At 40.9% G+C, this 24,773-nt stretch overlaps 1 protein-coding gene across 2 annotated transcripts; it reads right to left on the bottom strand.

Moving 5' to 3' along the window:
• Positions 1-769: 769 nt before the first annotated feature.
• Positions 770-24,445, bottom strand: TERF2 (telomeric repeat binding factor 2). 2 transcript variants are annotated; one of them, XM_007449926.1, is made up of 10 exons: positions 24,076-24,328; positions 23,873-23,968; positions 23,101-23,231; positions 14,222-14,308; positions 13,032-13,178; positions 11,214-11,320; positions 9,041-9,433; positions 4,412-4,497; positions 2,372-2,412; positions 770-1,915 (listed from the first exon to the last, which is right to left on the bottom strand). In XM_007449926.1, exons 1-10 carry the CDS (start codon positions 24,326-24,328, stop codon positions 1,757-1,759), a joined length of 1,500 nt encoding a protein of 499 aa, XP_007449988.1. In that variant the 3' UTR covers positions 770-1,756. The 2 variants fall into 2 exon arrangements, with proteins under 2 accessions (XP_007449988.1, XP_007449987.1); XM_007449925.1 differs by having other exon boundaries at positions 868-1,915; positions 2,372-2,415; positions 24,076-24,445.
• Positions 24,446-24,773: the final 328 nt, after the last annotated feature.

Below are 24,773 nucleotides of genomic sequence, written 5' to 3'. Positions count from 1 at the left end.
CCACAGTCCTAGCACTACTCATGTGGTGAGCAGTGACTTAGATTCAGCAAAACAATCACCAGTTCATGGTAAGTTGTATATAGTTCTATAGAAACTGTAGGCAGAGTTTTATGTCTGTGTACATTTTATAACATAATAAAGATAGCATTGAAGTTATGTTAAAAAATGTTAATGGATCTATGCATTTCTCAAATTTTGAGAAACACGATTAGGATATTTTGCTTCCTTAAATGTATCACAATGTCATTCTTCTACCTAGAGAGCACCATCTAACAATGTGAGAGTTGAAGGTAAAAAGCTTCTGGATCCTAAAGCTTGGTTTGGAGGGAGATCACAAGTATCTACAACCAGATCGAGTGGAGATCAAGTTCTTGCCTTCTCACTGTAGTTTCATTTGGGGTTAATTGCTAGAAAAACAGCAGTACCCAACCCCCAAACACGTAGTTAATAGGTAATAAAGCTGTACAAAGTTTCCAAATTTCAACTATAGGATGAATTTTTAAACTTTAGCATTTCTTTACATTTTGCCTTTCACTCACTCAAAAGTGAGAAAAAAGGAATTATTTTGTCCCCGGAGGTACGTTATATGAAGAAATGGACAAATTAAGAGGAAACTTTCACATCTCTGTATGGCACAGCTTCCAAGGATTAGAACATCCAATACAGTTTGACATCAGCTTCTTAACATGGACAATATGGTTTAGCAAAGCTTGTTCAGCATTTTGCTACCTCCATCTTTTCAGCTGCAATTAAACAGCTACTTAAATTTGAGAGAAGCAAGACTTTAATGAAGAATGCTACAAGTTATGGACAATAATTCTCATTTTAAAAAAATTACAGAAAACACTTTACTGAAATTCTTTTTTCCTAAAAAGACAGTCTTTAAGGATGTCTGAGAGACAGCAAGCACAACACAGTACAAAAGGAGAAGGGAATGTTGAATTCCAGTGCAAGACACTAACACAGCACAATTAGGGAATCAGGCGGAAGCAACCATTTCACAAAGAATGGAATTAGGCATTTATACTCAATCAGGATTTTTTTAAGCTTTAAAAGTCCAGCATAAAGAAGGGAATTGGGAATAGAGGATGGGGAGAGGGGCTAAGCTTATCTACAATCACCATTTTACCAAAAACCACACTGGTTCAACCACGTGAGAAGTGGAGGTTAAACCTGCCTACATAGCCCAGCAAATAGAGCAAATGCCAAGGCAGTCACGTCTAGGAGTTGATGTCACAAGTGGCTAAACAGTTTTTAAAGGGACTCTGATTCCACCAGGACTGGTTTCTCATCAACCTGGGCTCATGACAGATGAAGTTCCTTTGCATGTGCATCCGGAGGCCAAAGCTTTACCTGGAACAAGTTCGCTCCAAATAATGCTCATGTTGCTGGTTTTAACAGGTCATGGAGTCAAAAGTGACTCCTAACAGACTCCACCATTTCCTAGGAGAAGGTTCTACTGATTACCAGGGATTTAAATTCAAGCAAACCACTAAAGAAGGGAAATACTAATGGTATTCTGGCACTGTACAAGCTATGTGCCTGTCATCTCTGTCAAGGACATGGGGTGGACTTGGCTTTGTTTCTCAGCTCCATGATCTCCAACTGTGATGAAGTGGAACTGGGACCTCCCCCACATGGGAGGAAGATGCCCAAAATTCTCATCCCAGCCCAGCTTCTGAAAGAAACAGCAGACTACCAGGGGCTATTATTAGGAACCATGCTCCTGTGAATTCTGTGGAAATGAAGGCCTGTTTCAGTTCATGCCAAGTCTTTTCATGGTCCGCCAGCGATCCTTAATCATCACAGCTGTTCGGTTAACAAATGGGTAGTTTTTAGAAATGGCGGCCCAGTTTCCTTCCCCGTACTTCTGCACTCCAGCCTTGACCCACTCGCTTTCCTCTACAGTCCACTTCTGCAAAAAAAAAACAAAGGATTTATCAAAACCTGTCTTTCCACTTATTTATATTTTCATATAGTAAAGAGGTAAACTTAATCCTAGGAGAATAATATGAACCCAAAGGAAGGATTTATACTTTTAAAACATGATATAGAATATAAGTTAACACCATGGATTTGGACATTTCCTAATTTTCAGTGTCCTGCCATTTCATCCTCAACTGATAACCATTTCTGGATTCAAAATTTCAAACGTGTGTTGTTCATGGTTAGGAAATGCGTCAGCTTTCTGACCACCTAGATTTTTCTTCCAGAGAGTAACTATTTAGCTTAGTTTGGATTATCTGAAAATCACAAATAAAATTTTTTACCAGGTGCATGGGTAGTCTATTCCTGTGAGATGTGGGTACTTATTTTATCTCTCTTCTACCTACACAACCAGAAAAGATCAGAAAAGAGAATTTAAAATTACCTGCTTTCTTGTTATATTGGATGTACTCTCTTCATCTGGTGCTGCTGGAAAACATTAAAAGTAGACTCATTTCAGAGCTTACCTTTCTCGGCACAAACCACAAGAAAAAGACATAGAACGTCCCCAAAGGGAAAACTTGATTCAAATTTTACAAACTTTGAGAAAAGAAAGGACATCACTAAAGGATAATTTGGTTTTGTCCTCTGCTTGCAAGATACCAATCATTTCAGTCCATGAGAATCTGTACAAAGCAAATACTTTACAATCAGGCATTCAATAAATGTTGGTTAATGATGGATTTCAGGCTCTTTAGTAAAAGCACTATCATTTTCTAAACTTACTGAGGAACTGTGGTATTTAAAATCCTAATATATATATATACACATACATTATATATGCATGTGTATGTAATATATATATTTGTGTATATAATATACACATATTTGAGTGTGTGTATGTACATATATAATTTCTGCTTTATAACCCCTTGTTAATTACTGCTTTGAAATAACACAGTTTTACTGTTTTTGAATTTCCAAATCCCTGATTGTTAGATATAAGTAAAATTTGGGGGCTTCCCTGGTGGCACAGTGGTTGAGAATCCACCTGCCAATGCAGGGGACATGGGTTCGAGCCCTGGTCCGGGAAGATCCCACATGCTGCGGAGCAACTAAGCCTGTGTGCCACAACTATTGAGCCTGCGCTCTAGAGACCATGAGCCACAAATACTGAGCTCGTGAGCCACAACTACTGAAGCCCGTGTGCCTAGACCCCGTGCTCCGCAACGAGAGAAGCCACCACAGTGAGAAGCCCAGGCACTGCAACGAAGAGTAGCCCCCACTCACCACAACTAGAGAAAGCCCGCACACAGTAACAAAGACCCAACATAGCCAAAAATAAATAAATAAATACATTAAAAAAAAATTTGGCTCAATTCTTCAAACATAAAGAACGGGGTAATAATTATTGCTTCCCACTCCAACAGACCATGTGAGATCTGGTCAAACTCTACCCTCTCATCCTATGGAAATAGATCAGGCCTCAAAAACAGGGACCAAGATAATATTTTAAAGGACCAGGGGGCTACAGGAGGGTATACAAGTATAATGGACATGACATCTCAAGGCAACAAGAGCCAGTTAAAAAGCTGCAAGAAAAGGCAAAGTTGCATAAATATGAAATTTGCTACAGTGTCTGCCTCAGCAGACGCCACTGTCCCAGTTATGCTTCCTGAAGAGTGAAGAAAGGTGACTCAGGAAAAGGGATACTTACAGGAGCACATTATTTATTTTTAAATTATGAAGTATTTCATGATGTAGTAGAAGCCGATTTCTGAAACTGACAAATCTGGACTGCATCAGAAGTGGATGTTTTCTAAAACTTTTATATCCTGTTCTCAAAATATTTAATGCCACTTTTATTGTTACTTCTCCCATTTTCTGTGTAATCTTGATTTTCCCAACTATGCTTTTGCCAATGAAAGGTAATTTTTAAGGGCAAAACCTTTGAGGTTGGCAAAGGATTACTGTTGCTGCTGTGTTACAAAAGTCGTCAGAATCTCCAAAACTAAGGTTTAGCATGTATATATTTCCATCAGAGTGCAAAATATGTGGTGGGAGAGATCCTAATGCAAATACTATGAAGTTCAATATTAATTAAGGAAAAGTAAAGTTTCTCATCTTAGAAAAAAAAACATATATAGAAACGGGTAAGAGATTGTTTACTTAAATAAGACATGTAAGGAATGACCACTTCTACCTTTTCTAATTAAAAAACTTTAGGAAGAACATCAACTACAATTAAATATAGGATTTATTAAACCAAACCAGGAGTTTTCTTTAAATATAAAGCGTTGCTTTGATAGTCTCCATTGTTTAATGGGAAAAGACATAAAACTGATTCCTCATGAATCACAATGAGGAACTTTTAAACTTTTTCTAGTTTGGAGACAAGCAATTTCTGAAACATTGATGTGACAGTAACATGCACTTACACTTCAGCAAGTGTCAAGGAGAGACCAATGAGAATCTTCTGGCTTACCCTGAACTTGAAACAGTTCGTCCTCTTCTACCCAAGTCTCTTTTTCTTCAACCCCATTAGAGTTGTTCCACTTGCCTTTGGGTACTCTGAGGGAACATCAGCGAGAGGACAAGGTGTAAAACAAAGTCATCCCAGGTCATCCCATACTCTGTCCTTAGCTCTACTCATGGCCCTGTATTCCTCCCTGTTCTGCTGTGACCACATTCGATAGTCACCTACACACAATTCCCAAATCTTGACCTGGCCAGGCCTCTCCATGTCAACATCCCCCAGGTTTCAGGACCATCTCTCAAACTCAGCACTGGATACATCACCATCCCCCTCAATGATCTGTTCATTTTCCTGTTGTTTGGTTGGTTGGTTGGTTGGTTGTTTGCTTTGGACTCTATTACAGATTTCAGCATTCTTCTAACCTAGAGCTGCAAACTCCTTCCCCTCCATCACAGACATGCTCTATTCCTATCTCTGGACTGTTTTCCTTTCCCTACCCATTCCCCTAGTCCAAGCCCATGGTCCAATATTCACCAGTATTACACTAGCCTCTTAACTGGAGTCCCCCCGCCTAGCCCCTTCCCCTTCCAAAGCCACCTGAACAATCATCCTAAAATTACCACATCCCTCCCCTATTCAGTGATGGCTCCTCACTGCCTAAACAATGAAGCCTAAATGCCCATATGGGGGAATCAAGATCATGCAGTCTGGCCTGTCAGTTTCTCAGCAGTTCCTCCTGTCCCCACCAACACCCACACCGCCCTCTGCTCCTCCTTCCTCCTGTAATTTCTGTGCTTTCCTGCCTCTCTATTTGCTGTTCTCTCTCCTTGGGATTCCCTTCCCTGCCAAGTGAAGTCCTGCCTATCTTTCAAGGCCATCATTCTCAATGAAGACTGACCAACACATACAAAAAGCCCCTGCTCCTCTGCCCTTATGATAGTGCTTCCACTTTATTACACAACCGTATCATGACATACCCTTAACCATAAGCACCTTGACGGCAGGGACCATATCCTCATTTGTCTACTCCAAACACCAGGCACAGTAACACACACCCTCATAGAAGCTGGAGAGATACTAGCTAAACTAATAATGAGATTATCAAAGAGCTGTAAAGGACTTATACCATCAAAGATTAGAATAGTAAGCAAACAAGAATCATTCCTGTGAACATGAAATTTTGAGTACTTGGGTGCAACCAAAAACAGTCCCAAACCTGAAAAATAATCCAAAACCCAAGTTATTAAATAAATGAAAATTATAGTCACTCTAACAGAACATAGCACAAATCTGACCTCAGAATTATAACATCCTTTACAAAACAAACATGGAAAGTATCTGAACTAAGTTTTGAAGAATTTATATAGATCAAAGTCACCGAAAAACCTGACCAAGAGAGTAGAAACAAACTGTTGTTTCTCTCCCCACTATAAAAAAAACTTATTTTTAAGGCTGTCTGGGTATTTTGCAAATGAAAGCAGTTTGCTTAATAAGTGCATAAACTTGAAAAAAATTCCTTGAGTTCCATGAGTTTTCTATGCAATTACCTAAGTGGCTGGGACAAATGGTGGACTCTTTACTTTTCTTTATTTTTAAATTGGATCATATCCCCCAAAGGGTTATTTCTAAGAATAACTGATTTGCTTGAGACAAAGTAAAAAAAAAAATTACACGAGTTTTTTTCTTCTCAGGATATTAGCTGTGTCAATTACTATTCATAAATAAAAGTCAGACAGCATTAGTTTAAGTTTTCCATCTATTTATCCAAGTCCTGGGATAAAAACTGATTTTAACCTCAGGGTCCATCATTTTCACCTAAGTGGCTATTCATCCTTCCTGCAGACAGTCTTTGCAGATCACTTGGTAACTTTCCTCCTCTGAACTCAGCATTTGCTATTACATGTATAAACATTTTGGTATTTCTTAACTTCTCATGTTGTGGAAGGGGCTGAGACCTTGGTCCTCATCTTAACTGTTAGGTGGCTGTGCGAGCAAGCCGGGTCACTTCCTGGCTCATTGCGCTCCTGACTGGTGAAGTTAAAACTTAATGGTCTAGAGGGGTTGGCAAACTACATCCTGTGGCTGCTGGTTTTGTATAGCCCTTGAACTAAGAATGGTTTTTACATTTTCCAAAGGGTTGTAAAAAAAAAAAAAAAAACCAAAACAGAAGAATATGCAACAGAGACACAAAGCCTAAAATGTTTACCCTTTGCTAGCCTTTTATAGAAGTTTTGCATGTGGCCCCTTAAATTGCAAGAACCAAGAACTGTTACTTTGTTTGGTTAGTAAACTATCTAGTAAGCACTAGTTCTGTGCTGTGGGGGATATAAAAATATAGTAGTCATGGCCCTGCTGTCTAGGTGACAGACCCTAATCCTGCCTTCCCCGCCTCAGATTCCACTGGCCCAGCTTCCCCTGGGCCCTGACTGCTCACCGGGCAGCAGGCTCCAGCCACCCTCCTCTTCTCCTTTCCCTCAGTGTCTGTTCAAAAGCCCTAAGTGGTGTCTGCTCAGAGGCTTTCTGACTAGGTGTATTAGACTTATTTGGGGCACAGTTAGCAAAGCAGATTAGAGAACACTACCCTGTCCCTTCTAATTCAGTAGACAGGAGCCTGGGAATATATATTTTTTAAACACTGCACAGGTAATTGTGATATGAAGCTACTCTTGAGAACCTCTGCCTGATAGAATATAATAGGAACTCAAAATCTGGCCCATCTACCCATCCAGACTTTTCTCCCTTCATCCTCTCTGTGCCCTATATTCTCCTGCCATACAGACTACATGACATTTTCCGGCTCATACCAGGCTTTCTCGTGCTGTAATTCAAGAGGCTCCTGTTTCCTAGAACTGACCTCCCAATATTGCTGGATGACCTCCTACTCATTCTTCAAGGCCAGCTCAACACTTGCTCCTCTGCAGGGTTGCTCCACCCACAACTCTGCTGCCCAGGCCCAGCTCTTCTTCCCTGCAGCTCCCAAGGCACCTCACATACGCTTCGTTTAGAGCCGGGGTCATAGGATCTCTTTTTTTTGTAAAGGGCCAGTAGTACCTTCAGCTTTGCAGGCCTTACTGTCTTTGTTGCAACTACTCAACTCAAGGTAGCATCAAAAGCAGCCACAGATAATACAAAATTCATGGGTGTGGCTGTGTTCCAATAAACTTTATTTACAAAAACAGGCAGCAGGTGGATTTAGCCAAGGGGCCATAATTTGCCCACCTCTGCTTGAGAGTACCCATCATACTTCATACCCTTGACACACGAGAGAGGTATATCTGAAACCTTCACAGAGTCTCCCATTTATAAAACCACTGTAATCATGCACTCTCTCCAGTTGCCTTGTCTGTTCATGGGAGCAATACTTACACTTCACAGAATTGCTGTGAGGGGTAGAGGAGATCAGGTATCAAATGAGAGCAATAGTGTGCTGACTGCATCTGCCTGCCCAGCCAATGACTCACTCACTTCCAAATGCAGGAAGTGGTGCATATAGTGCAGATTCGTGCCCGAGTATAAATCATTTATCAGATGCCACAGCCCTACAGGGCACCCAGCACAAGCATGCCAGGGCACAGGTCCCCAAACAGCTGTAACAGAGAGCAGCAGTAGAGATGGCAATAACCTTGGGAGATCAGTGCGGTGATCACTTACAGTAGGGTGACCAGGGGAAATTTATGGAAGAGGCAGAGTTTTAAGAGGCAGCTTGGTGTACATGGTATACAGGCCACGGGCTTTTGTGTCAAGACTGACTGGGATTAAAAATCTCAAAGCCCAATTTTGCCATTTTTTATCTGTGTGACTTCAGGTTAAGTTAGTAACTTTTCTGAACCTTCCTCACCTATAAAGTGGGGCTAGTAAATCACTCACAGAGTGAGGAGTGTAGATATTCAGTAAGATAATATGTGAAAGTGCTTGGCCCGCAGAAAGTATTTAGTCAACATCAGCTTCTCTTCTCTTTGAAAGACAGATGGGATTTTGACAAGCAATGGTGGAGGAATGACAGTCCGAATGAGAGGCAGCAAGAAGAGTACAGTAGTAGAAACAGGGTTCCAGGGAGAGCAAGCAGACCAGTTTGCCTAGAGGAAAGATCCACAAGAGGGCACAAAGGGTAGCAAAACTGAAAGCCAGGTTGGGGGTCATGATGAGGAAAAAAATGAAAGCATTCTAACCACTGCCCCACAGAACCTAGCAGAATGTGAGAGATTAGTAATTACTGAATTTGCCAAGTCTCAAATGCTCATAGAACATGCAAAACTATAAATATTCATAAGTCTCTTTTAAGGATCAAAGTATAACGTGGCCCAATTCAAACAAACTTCCTTTAACAAACAAGACTAATATTTAGTAGTCAAGGCACTCAGAAGTTTGCTAAAAATGGAAGCAGCGGTGAGTAGGAGGCTCTGACACCCTTTCACCCTCACTCCTGCCTAGTGCGATGCCTGGAAGCCCACATGCGGGGCATCAGAACTGGCAGGATGGCTACGACGTCACTCCCCACCCTGAGTCACATTCTAGCAGTCTGAGCAAGCCTTGGTGGTGAATAACTTAGCTGAAAGTTACTTCATTCCCGGAAGCAATACCAGGCATAACCAGGACCACCAGCCAGCCCCCAAACTTCTACAAAGAAGGTCTTCATACTTGGGATTCTTCTCCCCAGGGAGGGGTTGGTTGAGGATGGTGGGCTTGGATGGGGAAGCAGGGATGACTTCCTGGGAGGAGTCGAGGCCTGCGCTGGGCTCAGTGCTCTGGCTGTCCTCCTCCAAAACCAATCGGCTTATTGTCATGCGCTTGTTCTTGGGCTGCAGTTCAGAGCCACCCTCACCCTCAGCAGGGGCTGAACTTTCGTTTTCATCTTTTCTCGGTCTCTTGTTTTTGAGGGCTGGTGATGGTGGGCACACTTTATTAGGAAATACCATATCTTTCTGGTCCAGTTTTGAGAAGGCTGCCTCAGAATCTTGTGCACTGGACAGAGTCTTGAAAGCTGCTTTCAGAGCCATAATTCCAATGGTGGTTGGAGTGTTCTGTAGCTGCCTACAAATAATGCAAACATAACAGAAATCAGTTTCACCATTGTGGATGCTTGTCCAAGCAGCCACAACTTTTTCAAAGTGGGAAGCTTCAAATTAGAAACTCCTCACGTTGAGAACTCTTCATTAAAAAAAAAAAAAAAACAGAGAGGGTGTGTGATACAAGTTTTATTTATAAAAGTTTCCATTTATAAGTGTTAAACAGAGGCTTTAAATATGATATGTAAGTTGAACTATGGAGCTTAAACTTCAAGTAAGAGAATCCTAAAGGAACTAGGGCCAATGATACTCCCTCCAGAGACCTCTTCAGCCGGTGTGCTGTCTAACCCATTAGTCTGCATGGACTAAAGCGGTGCTTTCCACAATGCAAGAACTCTGTGTAGTGCCTAACAACTACAAGTCCATCTGGACAACCAACTGATAATCCAGCAATCTCACCTTGAAGTGTAAACTCTTCTTCCAGCTGTCCTAGTCCAACCCTCATGTGAGAGAAGTAGAAGACTGGCCTCCATTCTGCCCTCTTTCTCCTACACCACACTTACAAATGGGATCTTGAGAATTCTCAGAGTGAGAAGAGTGCCACACAGTCTTGGAAAAACTGCCTTTTCAAAATAAAGTTCATCTATCATTTGGATGTTCTAAGTAAAAACTGTTAGGAGAGGGCAAACTGGCAGCCTGCAGGCCAAACCCAGCTGGCAGGTGTGTCTTGTCTAAGCTATTCAAGTTGTTTTTTTTTTTTAATTGGACTAACTGCCAACATTCAAAAATTGGGAAATCTCAAAAAAAAATTTTTGGACGTCTCACATAAAAATTTGAACTGAGGGGCTTCCCTGGTGGCGCAGTGGTTGGGAGTCCGCCTGCCGATGCAGGGGACGCGGGTTCGTGCCCCGGTCCGGGAGGATCCCACATGCCGCGGGGCGGCGGGGCCCGTGAGCCATGGCCGCTGGGCCTGCGCGTCCGGAGCCTGGGCTCCGCGGGGGGAGAGGCCACAGCCGAGAGAGGTCCGCGGACCGCAAAAAAAAAAAAAAAAATTTGAACTGAGGGGCTTCCCTGGTGGCGCAGTGGTTGGGAGTCCGCCTGCCGATGCAGGGGACGCGGGTTCGTGCCCCGGTCCGGGAGGATCCCACATGCCGCGGGGCGGCGGGGCCCGTGAGCCATGGCCGCTGGGCCTGCGCGTCCGGAGCCTGGGCTCCGCGGGGGGAGAGGCCACAGCCGAGAGAGGTCCGCGGACCGCAAAAAAAAAAAAAAAAAAAAAAAAAAAATTTGAACTGAGGTTTGGACATCTTTGGACATTTCACATAGCAACAATCACACGAAGCTGGAAAGCATGCCCTCTCTGTGTCCCAGTCCCGTGCTCTCAACTGTATTATCCTAGACCCACTTTGCTCCTTTACATCTCCTACTGGGCCCCCCAAAAACATCTAAACGTGTGACCTCTGCTTTGTTAACTGGTCCTGGGAATCTGATTCACAAGTTTGAGCACTGCATTAAGAGATGAGGTATCAACAGGGAAGTACTGAGTACAGGTGAGGCAAGGAGAGAGAAACAGAAGGAAAGAACCTTTGAGGATAGCCAGTCAGGAACTTCTGCCAAGGATCTGACATCCCGTTTTCAATATTCCCATCTTCCCAGGATGTGCTCTGTAAATCCCACAGTGCCTTCCACGAGTAACCCAGTAACATGTTAAGAGGTCAAACCACTGATCCTGCTCGAAGACGACGACTATGCTTTCCACACATCACCCCAGTGTTTCAGCCAACATCACAAAAGGGCATCTCTCTCACCTGGCAGGTTCTCTGAGTGGCTTTTCAACAGGCTCTGGTGCTGGCTGTTTATCTTCCTTCACTGTGGCTGAGGTGGAAGACTCAGATTTCAAAGCCTTTTTGGCCATCTGGGAAAGGAAAGATGTCGTCAGGAAGAGGAAGTCACAGAATTTCATTAACTGCTTCTTTCACCATGAACATACTCAGTATGCAAGCATGCTCACTTACAAACCCAATTTAGGCACAGACTAGAGGAGGACATAAAAAGGGAAAGAACTTACAAGAATTATCTCAAATTTCTTCCTCCCTTCCCTCAAAAAGTGGCTCACAGTTTTCTATACTAAAGGAGAACTCAACCTGAGTGGTGCTAAAAGCATCTTGACATTGCAAGAATTCCGAAAGGTTATTTTGGACAACAAATACTTAAATGATTTTACTTTGTATCTCCTATTCTATCCTTCCAATCTCATCCCTAATTTAGTTTCTGAATACCTAATAGACCTTTGGGGTCATAGGCAAAAGTCAAATCATCTTTTTTTTTTTTTGAAACTTAGGGATGACTGATGTCTACAGTAATGTCTTTTAGTTTGTGTATAGAATTTTTCATGACTGTCTCCACAAATGTTTTGCCTATTAACAACTCTTTGAAAATCCTTACTTGTACCACATGACGCCCTCAGTAGGCCCATCTTGCTCTAACTCCAGCTGCTCCTCTGTCACCCTCAGACTGAAGTTTTACACATTTCCAGTCAGTCCAGTATCATTCCATTTTAGATTGCATGTCTGTAAGGAGTGGTATCTTAAGAGCTGAGAGTTCTGTCCTCAACAGAAACAGTGACAGGTTATTTTCCAGTTACCTGAATATGAAGGAAGGGTTCCTAGGCCAGGCTCAAGTATCCTGACACTTGCTCCTTGAACACTCCAAACTATCTGCTTTACAAACAATTTTGATAATTGCCAAATGATTGCTAGGATCACTGACACTATCCTGATATGGGCCTTGCAGATCTACTGTTAGGAACTAGGATAGTTTGAACACTCTCAAAATCCTTGTTTTAAAAAAAACCCTCTGGGGCTACCCTGGTGGCACAGTGGTTGAGAGTCTGCCTGCCCATGCAGGGGACACGGGTTCGTGCCCCGGTCCGGGAAGATCTCACATGCCATGGAGCGGCTAGGTCCATGAGCCATGGCCGCTGAGCCTGTGTGTCCAGAGCCTGTGCTCCGCAACGGGAGAGGCCACAACAGTGAGAGGCCCGCGTACCGCAAAAAAACAAAACAAAACAAACCCTCTCACTCAGTTCATGGTCCACCTTCTATGACAGACTAGGTTCTAATTCTTCCCTGTGCTGTCTTGAGCCTCACTGCATCCATTCTTTGTGCTTATCCCTCTGATCCAATTAAAGTATGTCTTCATTTGGCCTCTCTTGCTAATCATACTCTAGTCACACTTTTCTCCAGTTATGCCTCCTTCCTGTCAACAACCCCATCATACCACATCTATCAAACCACTCTTCCTCTCCCAAACTTAACTCAGATTTCATCTCCTTTGGGAACCGCCATCAGTTGTAATTGAATGTTCTCCTACTTTAACCACACAGATGAATTCCACATAGAGAAAGTAAAAATGGGAGGTGAGGGAAACCAGGAATGTTGCATTTGCCTCTGCCAGGATCTCTGTTTCTGAATATTTAAGGCATTTAATTAAGAAAGATAGCACATATAATTCAGTTTTTTCCACACATTTACTCTTTTCACTTTAAAAAAGAGCTGTCCTTTTCTAACTGCCTACACATCCTCCAGGCTACATCACAGTTATGGGAAGAGAAGGCCAAGCCCCACCGTGAGGAGGTAGGGCTCTGCATCATCCAGGTGACTCTCCAGGAAGCGCAGCATCTTCTGCTGGAAGGTTTCGTAGGAAAAGTTCTGGATAACAGGGTGGGCCAAGTTCTTTTCACGGATAATGTTCAGGAGATCATTTCTCAGCTTCTACACAAAGAACCAATTTTTGCAATGTGAGAAAGAAAAACTCCAGTAAAAATTCAATGATGATGAGTTAAAACAAAGCTATCAGAACGTTCACAATGCTGTCAGTGAATATCACTGGTACGCATATAAGAAGGGAAGCCTACCACAATGTAGAACAAGTCAAAAAATGACTGATCAGCCACAGTAGGTTACTATGTAGCTATAAAAAAAAAAGGATGAAGAACTTAGGATCTAAAGTACCTTTATACTTTTACATAAAGATTTTTAAACTTCCAGAAAAAGAAAACCAAGAAGGATGAAAAGCTCCCTATGTACTAATATAAAAAGATCTCCAAGATATATTAAGGGAAACAAGCAATTTACAAAATGCTCAAATTAGTGTGTAGAATATGCTCACATATGTATATGGGAAGAACAGGAAAAATGGATATATGTGTATGTCTGTATATATACACACATGCATACTTATCTGCTTGCATATGCACAGAATATCTCTGTTAAGAATAAAAGAAAAAAACATTGGTTGCCTCTAAGGAGAGGAACGAGATGGCTGAGTCAGACATGAGAGAATTTTCACTAAGCTCTTTTGTTGTACCTTTCGAATGTTGTATTACATATATGTATTACCTTTTCAAAAACTGAAAATTTATATTTATAAAGGAAAAAAAATAAGAGCAGGGTACCAACAGAGCTTTTGACACCGGAAAATAGAAGAGTTAAGTCCTCACCAAGGCAGATTCTCAAGTCTGCAGGATCAACGTTTATGTAAAGTCAGAAGTGTTAATACCAGTGCTGATCACTAAAGTTCTGTCAGAAACCTGACAGTAATGGGCAAGTAAATGATTTATGTAAATTTTTCAAACAAATTTTTGAAATGCCATTCTAACAGTAAGTTATCCGGGATAAAAGGCAACAAGCTCAAGGTGCTGAATATTTAAAGACGAATATTTAGATAACATTCCTGACAGAACCCTTTCCCTGTTTCCCCACTAAAGGCAATGAGCTGGATTTAGGTCACGGGAGCAAAAATATATCAAATTTACCTGAGTTGTGGGGTCCTTGGACATATGTTTTTTCAAAATTTTTGAAGCCTTTTCAAATTCTTTGTTTTTGATACAAATAATGACTGCCTACAAAAGGGGGGAAAAGACTTTTTTTAAAACTGTTGTAATAATGAAAGGTATAATTAGAATATCAAATATCAAAATAAGCTCAACTAAAAAGTAAAACTGAGTCTTACATACCCAAGAACTTTTTCACATTCTATCAAATTCCTGTATTTAAAAACTAACAATTATTATTCAAGTGTTTGAACAACCGTACGCTCTCTTTCAGTGTGTAAGATAGTAGACTTTCAACATTACATTGGGTTAAAAAAAAAAAAAAAGCTGATAAAGCAAAATCTGATCTCCTGGATTACAGACATTTACCCAATCTGAATAGGGCCTCCTAAGGAAAGGCAAAATGGACAGGAGTCATCCCAGGTCCCCAGAACAATTGGTTTTGTTCTTTTTGGATGCAAAAGCTTTGATGTAATGGGGGCAATGAGAGGAGGAGATACTGTGGCGGGGTCACAGTCATAGGAACAGAAAGTAGAATAGTGGCTGGCGGGGGGGGGGGGGGGGGGGGGGATAATTTGCTGACCACAGAGTTCTGCTAGTTCCATTCAGGAAAGGCCTGAGGCCAGTTCGCTAGAACCAGCACAGCCTCTCATACTGTAAACCCCAGCGGGCCAACTCCAGTTAAAGTGTGCAGGGAATTGCTGAGACAAACAAACCCAGCTCAGCCACAAGCAGCAAAGAAAGGACAAAGTTTCAGGTAGGATGAGAAGGTCTCATCAGCCACAGAGAAAAAGGAGAATCCTTTGGTCAAGACACCCCAAGAGAACATATGTAGAGGGCAAATAACAGTGATTGAAAATTAAAAAGGATATTTAAAAAACATATGTGCACTTCTTTTAAAAATTAGAAAAGCAAGGAAAAATTGGGACCATCTGGAGTTATCTAACAGGATAAAGTAGCTACCTTAAATCCAGTCTCAAAGAAACATATCTCACACACGAAAAAGGGAAGAAAAACTGGTCCATAGATATTTTCAGTCTTCACAGCGAAGAGTTTAAGGAGAAACATACAGACCAAGAGAAGGAGGACTAGCAAGGGAATTCAGAAAGTACAACTCTCTGGTGCTTCTGCCCTCCAGGTGCTGAACACAGCCATACAGGGCAAAGGAAACTGGTGTCAAACGCTTCTGAAGAGCAGGCACAACACTAAGTTCCTACTGCCAGGGAGGGAACAAAGTAAATAAGTCTTTTCATTTTAATCAGATCATCATATTCACTTTTACATCATTTTCAGCAGAAAAACTATACTAAGACTATACTTACTTTCTTGAAGCATACAAAGGTTTTACTTTTTATAAATCGTTTAGGTCCTATTACATTGGTTTTTTTTAAAGATTTTTTTTGATGTGGACCATTTTTAAAGTCTTTATTGAATTTGCTACTATATTGCTTCTGTTTTATGTTTTGGTTCTTTGGCCACGAGGCACTGGAATCTTAGGTCCCCAACCAGGGATCGAACCCACACTTCCCGCATTGGAAGGCAGTCTTAACCACTGGACCACCAGGGAAGTCCCAGGTCCTATTATGTTTTAAAATGTTATTTAACTTGCATAAAGTAAAATTAACTTTTTTGGCATACTGTTCTAACACATGTATCAACTTCTGTAACCACCACAATGATACCAAAAACCATGGATCAAATAAACCTCCCTTGTGCTGCACTCTGTAGTCACCTCCTCCCCATCTCTAACCCCTGATCTTTTCACTGTTTCATCTCTTCAGAATGTCATATAAATGGAATCATACAGTATATATGAAATCACACAGCTTAATTTTTAAAGGATGTAGCCTTGAGTCTAGCTTCTTTCCTTCAGTATAATGTCCTGGAGATCTATCTGTATTGTTGCATTATCAGTAGTTCCTGCTATCTTATTGATGAAGCAGTGTCCTGTTGTATGGATGTACCAGTTTGTTTATTCATTCACCCACTGGAAAAACAGTTGGGTGGTCTGCAATTCTGGTGATTATGAATAGAGGTGTTAAAACATTTATGTGCAGGTTTTGGTGTGACCATAACTTCATTTCTCTAAGGTAAATACCCAGGGGTGGGACTGCTGGGTCATTTGGAAAATGCATGTCTATAAGAAATGGCCAAACTGTTTTCTTGAATGGCTATACCATTCTGCACCCCATCAGCAATGTATGAGGGTTCCAGTTGCTCCTCATTCACACTAGCACTTGTTAGTGTCAGTAGTTTTTAAAGTTTAGCCACTCTCATAGGTATGTCCCAGTATTCTCTGTGGTTTTAATTTGTATTTCCCTATTGACTAAATGATGAGCATCTTTTCATGTGCTTATTTGCCATCTATGTATTCTTTGGTTGTTTTTTTAAAATAGTGGTGTTTGTTTTCTTGTTCATTTTGAGAGTTCATTCTCTGAACAGTGTTTTTCTCAGAACAAAAGTTTTAATTTTGATGAAGTCCACTTTATGCTCTTGCAGATCTTGCTTTTAGTGTCATATCTAAAAACTTTTTGCCTAAGTCCAGGACATGAAGATTTTTTTTTTTCATGTTTTCTTCTAAAAGTTTTATAGCTTTACATTTTACATTCAGATTATGATCCACTTTGAATCAATTTTGGTATGAGTTTTAGGTCAAGGTTCATTTATTTTTTGCATAGGGACATCCAATTGTTTTAATTCCAGTTGTTGAAGACTATCCTTTTTCCGTTGAATATCTTTTTCCATTGAAATGCCTTCATATTTTTTTGTTAAAAATTGATCAGTCATATTTGTGTGGGTCTATTTCTGGACTCTCTCTTCTGTTCCACGAATCTATATATCTACAGTCATGAGTACTGTAGCTTTATAGTAATTCTTAAAATTGGGTAGTGAGTCCTCCAGCTTCATTCTTCTTTTACAAAATTGTTTTCATTATTTTAGTGTTTTTTTTTAACCTTACCATATGTCTTTTAGAATCAGTATCTACAGAAAATCCTGCTGAGATGATTAGAATTATATTAAATCCATAGATTAATTGGAGAGAACTGACATCTTAACTATATTAGGTCTTCCAATCCATGAACAGGGTATGTCTCTTCATTTATTTAGATTTTTTATTTCTTTCATCTTCCGATCCATGAACAGGGTATGTCTTTCCATTTAATAGGTTGTGATTTCTTCATCAGCATTTTGTTGTTTTCCACATACAGATCCTACATGTTTTGTTAGACTTATACATATTTTCCTTTTCTTTTTTGGAGCTATTGTAAATAACTGTTTTGGTAATTTCATTGCAGATTTTCATTTTCATTTCATTTCACTGCTAGCATATGAAAATATGATTGATTTTATGTGTTGATCTTGTATCCTGCAGTCTGGCTAAACTTACTTATTATAGCTTTTTTGGTATATTCCATGGAATTTTCTGTATGGATAGCCATGTCATCTGGAAAAAGGGACTATTTAATTCCTTCTTTTCCAATCTGTTGCCTTTTATTTCTTTTTCTTGACTTACTGCACTGGCTAGATCTTCTAGTATGATGTAGAGTGGAAGTGGTGAGAACGGACACCTTTGCCTTATTTTGGATCTTAAGGTCAAAGCATTCCATTCTTCACCATTAACTATGATGTTACCTGTAGTTTTTTTTGTAGATGCCTTTTATCAGGTTGAAGAAGTTCCCTTCTATTCCTGGTGTGCTGAGTGTTTTTACCATGAACTAATGTTGAATGTTGTCAAACGTTTTTTTGCTTCCATTGATATGACCATATGGTTTTTCCTTTGGACCAACAGGGTAAATTACATTCACTGATTTTCAAATACTGAACCAGCCTTGCATTCCTGGGTCTTTAGTTTCCCTATTCTGCCACACTAACTGCATCTGCATCCAGGACTAAGCATCAGGATAGACAGTTAAAAAAAAAAGGAATGGAATCCACTTCAAGTTCTGGGAGTCACAGCTCCACTGCTAAAGAGAAAGGGTTTTCTTCCTTTAGGTTTAGGTGCCTGCCCTCCTGCCACTGTCATCACTGGGTCACTGCTGCTACCAGTGTAGTAATGCCTGGGTGCTAGGATAGAGAAGGGAAAGAAGGAAAAAATAACAAAAAATGAGATTTCTTCCACCCTCTCTGATCCTTAGCAGATCCCCTTTCCTGCTCTTCAGACCAGAGAGATCCTCTCTTGGAGTTCTTTCTATTCACACTTCCAGGTTTCAGGATCCTTCAAGTCCAGGCCTGGTGATACTGGAAAGGGAAAAAATGGTAATCTACTCATAACCAGTTTGGTGGACCTTCATATTCTGGTCTTCTCCATTAGCTTACTACCCTTTACATTTCTGAGTTCTCCATTCATTCTGTCCAGGATTTATACTTGCATTAAGAAAGATAGAAGAAGGGCTTCCCTGGGTCCAATGGTTAAGACTCTGTGCTTCCACTGCAGGGGGCACAGGTTTGATCCCTGGTCAGGGAACTAAGATCCCACATGCCATGTGGTGTGGCCAAAAATAAATAAATAAAAGAAAGAAGAATATGCTTATCTGTCTTTCCCAGAACTGGAACACAGCTCTCCTACTATGTTTAATTTGTGAAACAAGAAAGGAAATGTGAATACTTTCAAAATCTTAATTGAAAGTCTGCCTCCGAAGTTTGTACTATGAGCTTTTTTAAAACTATGCATTAATTTCCTGGGAAGTTTTTTCATTTGTTTTTGTTTTTTAAGAGATCAAACTTTGCTTTTTGAAAACTTGAAAGTTTTTGAAATAAGTATAATTTCTTCTCTTATGTTTCTGTTAAGGTTCTTACCATCTAAGCAATAGCAATGGTCTCTGGCTAACTTAAACAAAAGGGAAATTCCAAGCACAGATTTTCAATATAGGTGAGATAGGTTTATGTTAGAGGCAAGGCCAGAAAGGACATAAGAAGAGAAAACCAAACTCACAGGAGTGAAGAAAGGCTAAAAAAGCAAACTCACCAAAGAAACCAGGCTGTTATGGGAAGCACAGATGCTCAAAAAGCCTTGACAAAGCTTTTTGTTTCAAGAATTAAAGTTTCAAGACATTGTGTCGGATGCACCAGCCCCTCAAATGTGGTAAGGTCCTCAAAGAAAATCAAGGTGCTATCACCAAAGGTACACAGCAAAAGCAACACCTAAATGCTTCCCAAGAACATGCCATATATGTTAGTCTCTCCTGTTCACAGAAATCTGAGGCATCTCTCTTTTAGTTATGAAAAGAAAACCAATGTAGTCTCAATATTATTATCAGCTTACAGAAGCAATTCTCAAACGTTTTGGTCTCAGGATTCTTTCTTTATACTGTAAACTGTTAATGAGGACCCCAAAGAGCTTTTGTTTATGTGGGTTATATCCGTTGTATTCACTGTATTAGAAATATAAAACTGAGAAAAATTTTAAATATTTATTCATTAAAAATAACAAACTCATTACAGGTTAACATAAATAACATATCTTTATGAAAAATTACTTATTTAATAAAAGTTTAATGAGAAGGGTGGCATTGTTTTACATTTTTCCAAATCTCCTTAATATCTGGTTTAATAGAAGAAAGATGGTATTCTTATATCTGCTTCTGCATTTCTTCTGTTGTGATATGTTTTGGTTGAAATATATTAAAAAATCTGGCCTCACAGATATAAAGTTGGAAAAGGGAGTAGTATTTTAATAGCTCTTTCAGAAAATGTGGACATTCTTCTTTGACTCTACACCAAACTTTGGCAAGTGAACTCTTCATGGTTATTACATTAAAATCTGTTACTCTGTCTTGCACTTTTAATGGATCTGTTACCCATGAATGATTTTGCAATACAATTCATCGATCATTTGGAAATTACTGGTTTACTGAGTCATGATCTTCCAAATGTTGATACATTCATTAAAAGTCTTTTTAAAATCACAGTTGTTAATATCACCATCAATCATATCAGAAAAGTCTGAACATTGGGAAGCTACCAAGCACATGAATATAAGTTTTCCAAAATTCTAATTTTCACCTGAAAGCTTGAATTTTACCGCTGCCAACAAATACTGTCACTTGTTTTCCTTGAAGTGACTGCCAGATTACCACATCTGAATAACCAAAGTTTGTCAGTTATTTCAAGTAAAAATGGTACTCCATTACAAAAGCAGCTAGATCAGCAGCATGCAACTCAATCACTCAAGTACTTATTCGGAAGAAAACCATCGTGTTTTGGTATGCAGCAGAAATGCTACAGAAAAACTTGCTATATTGTCAGACTAAATACTGGAAAAACGTTTGCTCAGGACTTAATAAAGTTAGTAATTTTTACTGCTTCATCAAAGACATTCTTAATTAAAACTGGCTGTTTTTTATTTTTTAAACTGCAAGCATGTGGCAATGAAGAATACAATGACTACCAGTACAATTTACCACTGCCTTGGTCACGGTCACGCTAAGGCACCAGAAATTTTTACCCATCACTGTTTTTGCATCATCAGTGTAAATGTCAGTGCACTGAAAACCTCAACTAACATTTTGGCATTATTGTAAAGATAGTTTTGACCCCTGAAAGGGTCCCGAAGACCTGCAAAGATCCCTGGATCATATATTGAGAAGCTCTAACTTAACAAACAACTTATTTGATAAACTTTTTAAAAAATTTAATAAACTTTAAGATAAATTGCTGTGATACTTTAGAGATCTTAAAAATGCATCAAAAAGCTTCAATGAGCCTAGGCATTCCAAGGTAACAAATTCTATGACTAAATGAGAAATTAAAAAAATAAATCAAAGAGACATGTGATACAGTATCATTTAATAACTTGGATATCAAGGTAACTATGGTAGCCAGCCTCTAAGATGGCTCCCAATGATACCCACCTCCTGCATAGTGCCATTCCACCCACAAATTCCAGCTGGTCAGGTCTGTGTGGCCAAGAGCATATGGCAGAAGTGGTATGTCACTTCTGAGATTAGTTTATAAAAGACTACAGCTTTCTGTCTTGGGCTCTTGTTCTCTGGGATCCTCTAGGGGAAGCAAGCTACCTCGTTGTAAGTAGCCCTCCGGAGAGGCGAAGAGCTGAAATCTCCAGCCAACAGCCAGCGAGGAAGTGAGTCCTGCTAACATCCATGTGAGGGAGCATGGAAGCAGACCCATCAGTCCTGGTTGAGTCTTGAGATGACTGCAACCCTGGCAGGCAGCTTGACTATCATCTCACGAGAGACCTCGAGTAGGAAACACAGCTAAATCACTACCAGCTTCTTGACTCTTGGGAACTGAGATAATATTTATTGTTTTAAGCTGTTAAATTTGGGGTTGATGATAATATTTATTGTTTTAAGCTGTTAAATTTGGGGTTAATTTGTTACACAGCAGTTAACAGTAATATAGTAAGTAACAAGAGATCTGGTACCTGGTGGAAAATGAAAAAGCAGAAGGGAGTCAACATAAGAAAATGGTTGACTATTTTAAGGGAATCTGGATTTTGCTAATAGATTTTTCCTAATGAAGCCCCCAAACAGATCTATGAACTTAAATAATAAGTATTCAACTGAAAGGTAAAAGCCCATAGACTCTATCAGAAGAGCAGCCAGAAGACAGATCTATACCCCTTGTGTTCTGAAGGAGTTGCATTTCTGAATTAGCTGGCTACTTAATAGTAGTTACATAAAGTACCCTGAACTGGTACCACTTCTTCCCATCCAAAAGATCCTTAGCTATTCTGCAAGTAGCCCTGGATTTCTCCTCCCTTGCTAATATGTCTTTTCTGGCATTTTACCTCCAACACAAACCTGACTTACCTATACTAAAAATCTATTCTTGCAATCATTCCTCCTTGGAATTGGAATTTCCTAAGCATTCTTTGTAAGACCAACAGTAGTTCCTGCCCAAGGTCCTTAACTGAATAAATAAAATATCTGCACCCCACACAGTTTTTTTTACTGTTGTTTTTTTAAATAGGGTGTCTGAGTACCCAGCACATAGCCAAGGGACAGAAAGTCTTTGCTAAACAAGGTTTTGTCCCTTACCCGCCCCCCCCCGCCCCCAAGATCCCATCCTTTTACGAGGTGCTGTTATCTTTTCTTACCAATTTCCTTACTTTTACCGCCAAGGCAATGCTGAGCTGTTGTCCTTCAGTCCCCACCTCTGCATCTGCTTCCACACCCCCAGCCTTGGTTATTGGAGAAGAAAAAGCTTTTTCTGACTGGTTTCCATGGCTGCATCAATGTTTTAAATATAAATAAGTTCCACTACTTGAAGCTACCTGAGCCATGACATAGTTCCAGTCCCAAATTCCTAGACACTCTACAAGCTTTTTTCTTGTCGAGAGCACTGCCTGCGCCAGCCTTCTACCACTACTGTTTTTCAAAATGGCTGATATCTCAGCACCTCTGATTCTGTCTGTTCAAGGGGAATGTTCCCTAAGCCTCTTTCTGCAATTGCATGAAAGAGCTCAAAGCAGTTCCACATTTCCCAAGGCACCAGCTATTCTCCTTGGTCTATAATAAACAAGGGTGACAAAATCCTAGCCCAGTTACTTTTAGCCCTTTCACGATGCTGCTCTGAATGGTAATAATAACCTACAAAATGTCATTCTTTAATGCCAACTCACTTCCTGTGTACTGTGGCCCTTCCTGCCAGGGCCACAAGGGAGACCACCAAAATCACAAAAGCTGAGCCATTAACAGTTCTTTCCAAGTCTGGGCTAGGAAGGGGTCACATGATGAAATAACATCTATGTGTGTGAGTTATGTGTTCTGAGTGTGCTCTGCTCATTTGCTCTCTCTCCATCCCTGTTTGTCCTCCACCCCACACAAAAAAAGATAAGCAGATTCCTCAAAGACCTCTGATCTTTGGTAAAAGAAAAAAAATTTTAAATAGAGCCTTACAGCCTCCTTGACCAGTTTTCTACTGGATTCGACCACTGCCTCTGTCAGTGTAAATTCCGTTTTAATCATCTCCAGCACATTGATAGCTGATTCCAGTGGTGTGAGCTCAGCCTCCATATCAAAGGAACAGTCTAGGACAAAGAGCACAATTTTCACTTTAACCTATTTTCTAAAGAGCAGAAGAATTATGTTCAAATATATATATATATATATGTATATATATATATAGAAAAGAAACATGCAAATATAGTAAGATTTGCATTTAACTTGCTTACATACTGGCTACAGGCTTACAAACATGTTAAGGGTCCAAATTCAAATCCATGAATTTCAAGTGACTAATTTTCAAGACAGGTAAAAAGTTATTTTTTAACACATGCATCTGTATCTCAAATGGCAGGATCAGATACAAACGGCCAGAAACTAAAGATCATTTTGCTAAACAGCTGTCACGTTCAATTTAGGAAAAGAAAAAAAAAAGTGCTCATACTTTAAAAACACTCTACTATGGAGGAAAAATGGCCATCTTCACATAATTCACTTTACATAGCAACAAAGTTGGGGCGAGCAAGAAACAGGTGGGAGGAAATAAAAAACATAGAAAAGCAGCCAAGAATACTAAGTGGAGAAAACTAAGGCCAGAGAATAAACACCGTGATTGAAACATAGTAGCCCACCTTAACCCTGAACCCTTCAGTCTAGGATGTAAGTTTGAAAACAACGTAACACTAAATAAGTGAAGCCCAGAGAAGAACATAAAAAATAGCCATACCTAAATTTTCCCCTTCTTCAATGCGCGACAGACACTGCATAACCCGCAGCAGCCGAGACACGGTATGCTCCTTCCCCAAGGGCCTGACAAGCAAAGCTGGGAGAGAAGACATTGTTGGCTCGGCGACCCCCAGCCGCTACACTCGGGCCCCACAGATCACCTTCCCAGGAGCCCCAGCCTCCTTCCCCAGGCCCGGCCCTCACCCTGCATGATGTCCCGGATCTGCCTGAAGTCCCCGTACCGGCTACCCCGAAAGGCCCGCAGCGCCTCGTGGAAGTAGAACTTGAGCACCCAGCGGTTGACTGCCTCCTCCAGCCGCGCCTCCCCCGCGCCCCGCTCCGCGGAGCCCCCCAGCCTCGGTGCGTGGCGCCCCCGCCGAGCCCGCCCGCCACTGCGGGACGCCCGCCTGCCTGCAGCCCTCCCGCTGCTGTCGCTGCTCCCGCCTCCTCCCGCCATCGCGTCCGATCGCTGCGCGCCCTCCCTGCCGGGACGCTTCTTCGACTGTGACGCCGCCGGGTCACGCACAACGCCCGGGCCGGAAGCGGAGCCAGCCGTCCCGGCTCCCGCGGCCATGATACAGACGGCGTTCCGAGCCGCCCGCGGGCTTCTGGGAGGGCAAGGACCGGTCGCTCCCAGCCTCCCTCTTGGACCCCGTAGTTCCCGGTGTGCCGGCCGCAATGCCTGCTGGGACTTGAAGTCCATGCTGCTCAGGCGGGTAAACCAACGGCGGTAGGAGGTGTCAACTTTGCTCCGAAATTGTGGAACGCTATACTAGAGACGTTGGGCTGTGTGTAAAATATTGAAAAATAAAATAAATTATTAAACATTTTTAAAATCGTGAAATGTAAAATGCAGAGAGGAAACTTTATTAAACAAGTTTACATTTTAACAAGTAAAGCAA

This window comes from Lipotes vexillifer, unplaced genomic scaffold, assembly GCF_000442215.2.
Source record: "Lipotes vexillifer unplaced genomic scaffold, Lipotes_vexillifer_v1.1 scaffold1235, whole genome shotgun sequence".
Lineage (NCBI taxonomy): Eukaryota > Metazoa > Chordata > Mammalia > Artiodactyla > Lipotidae > Lipotes > Lipotes vexillifer.
Note: the sequence above shows the minus strand (reverse complement) of the source record. Positions and strands in the feature narration are given on the sequence as shown.

What these genes read in the sequence shown, in the direction of transcription:
- TERF2 (XM_007449925.1), bottom strand. Translation starts at nt 24,445, where the DNA reads ATGGCCGCGGGAGCCGGGACGGCTGGCTCCGCTTCCGGCCCGGGCGTT. An exon ending in CCAAGGACCCCACAACTCAG is followed by an intron (nt 13,179 to 14,221) that starts GTAAATTTGATA and finishes TTCTTTGTGTAG; the next exon opens with AAGCTGAGAAATGATCTCCT. An exon ending in CCTGGGGAGAAGAATCCCAA is followed by an intron (nt 4,498 to 9,040) that starts GTATGAAGACCT and finishes ATGTTCCCTCAG; the next exon opens with AGTACCCAAAGGCAAGTGGA.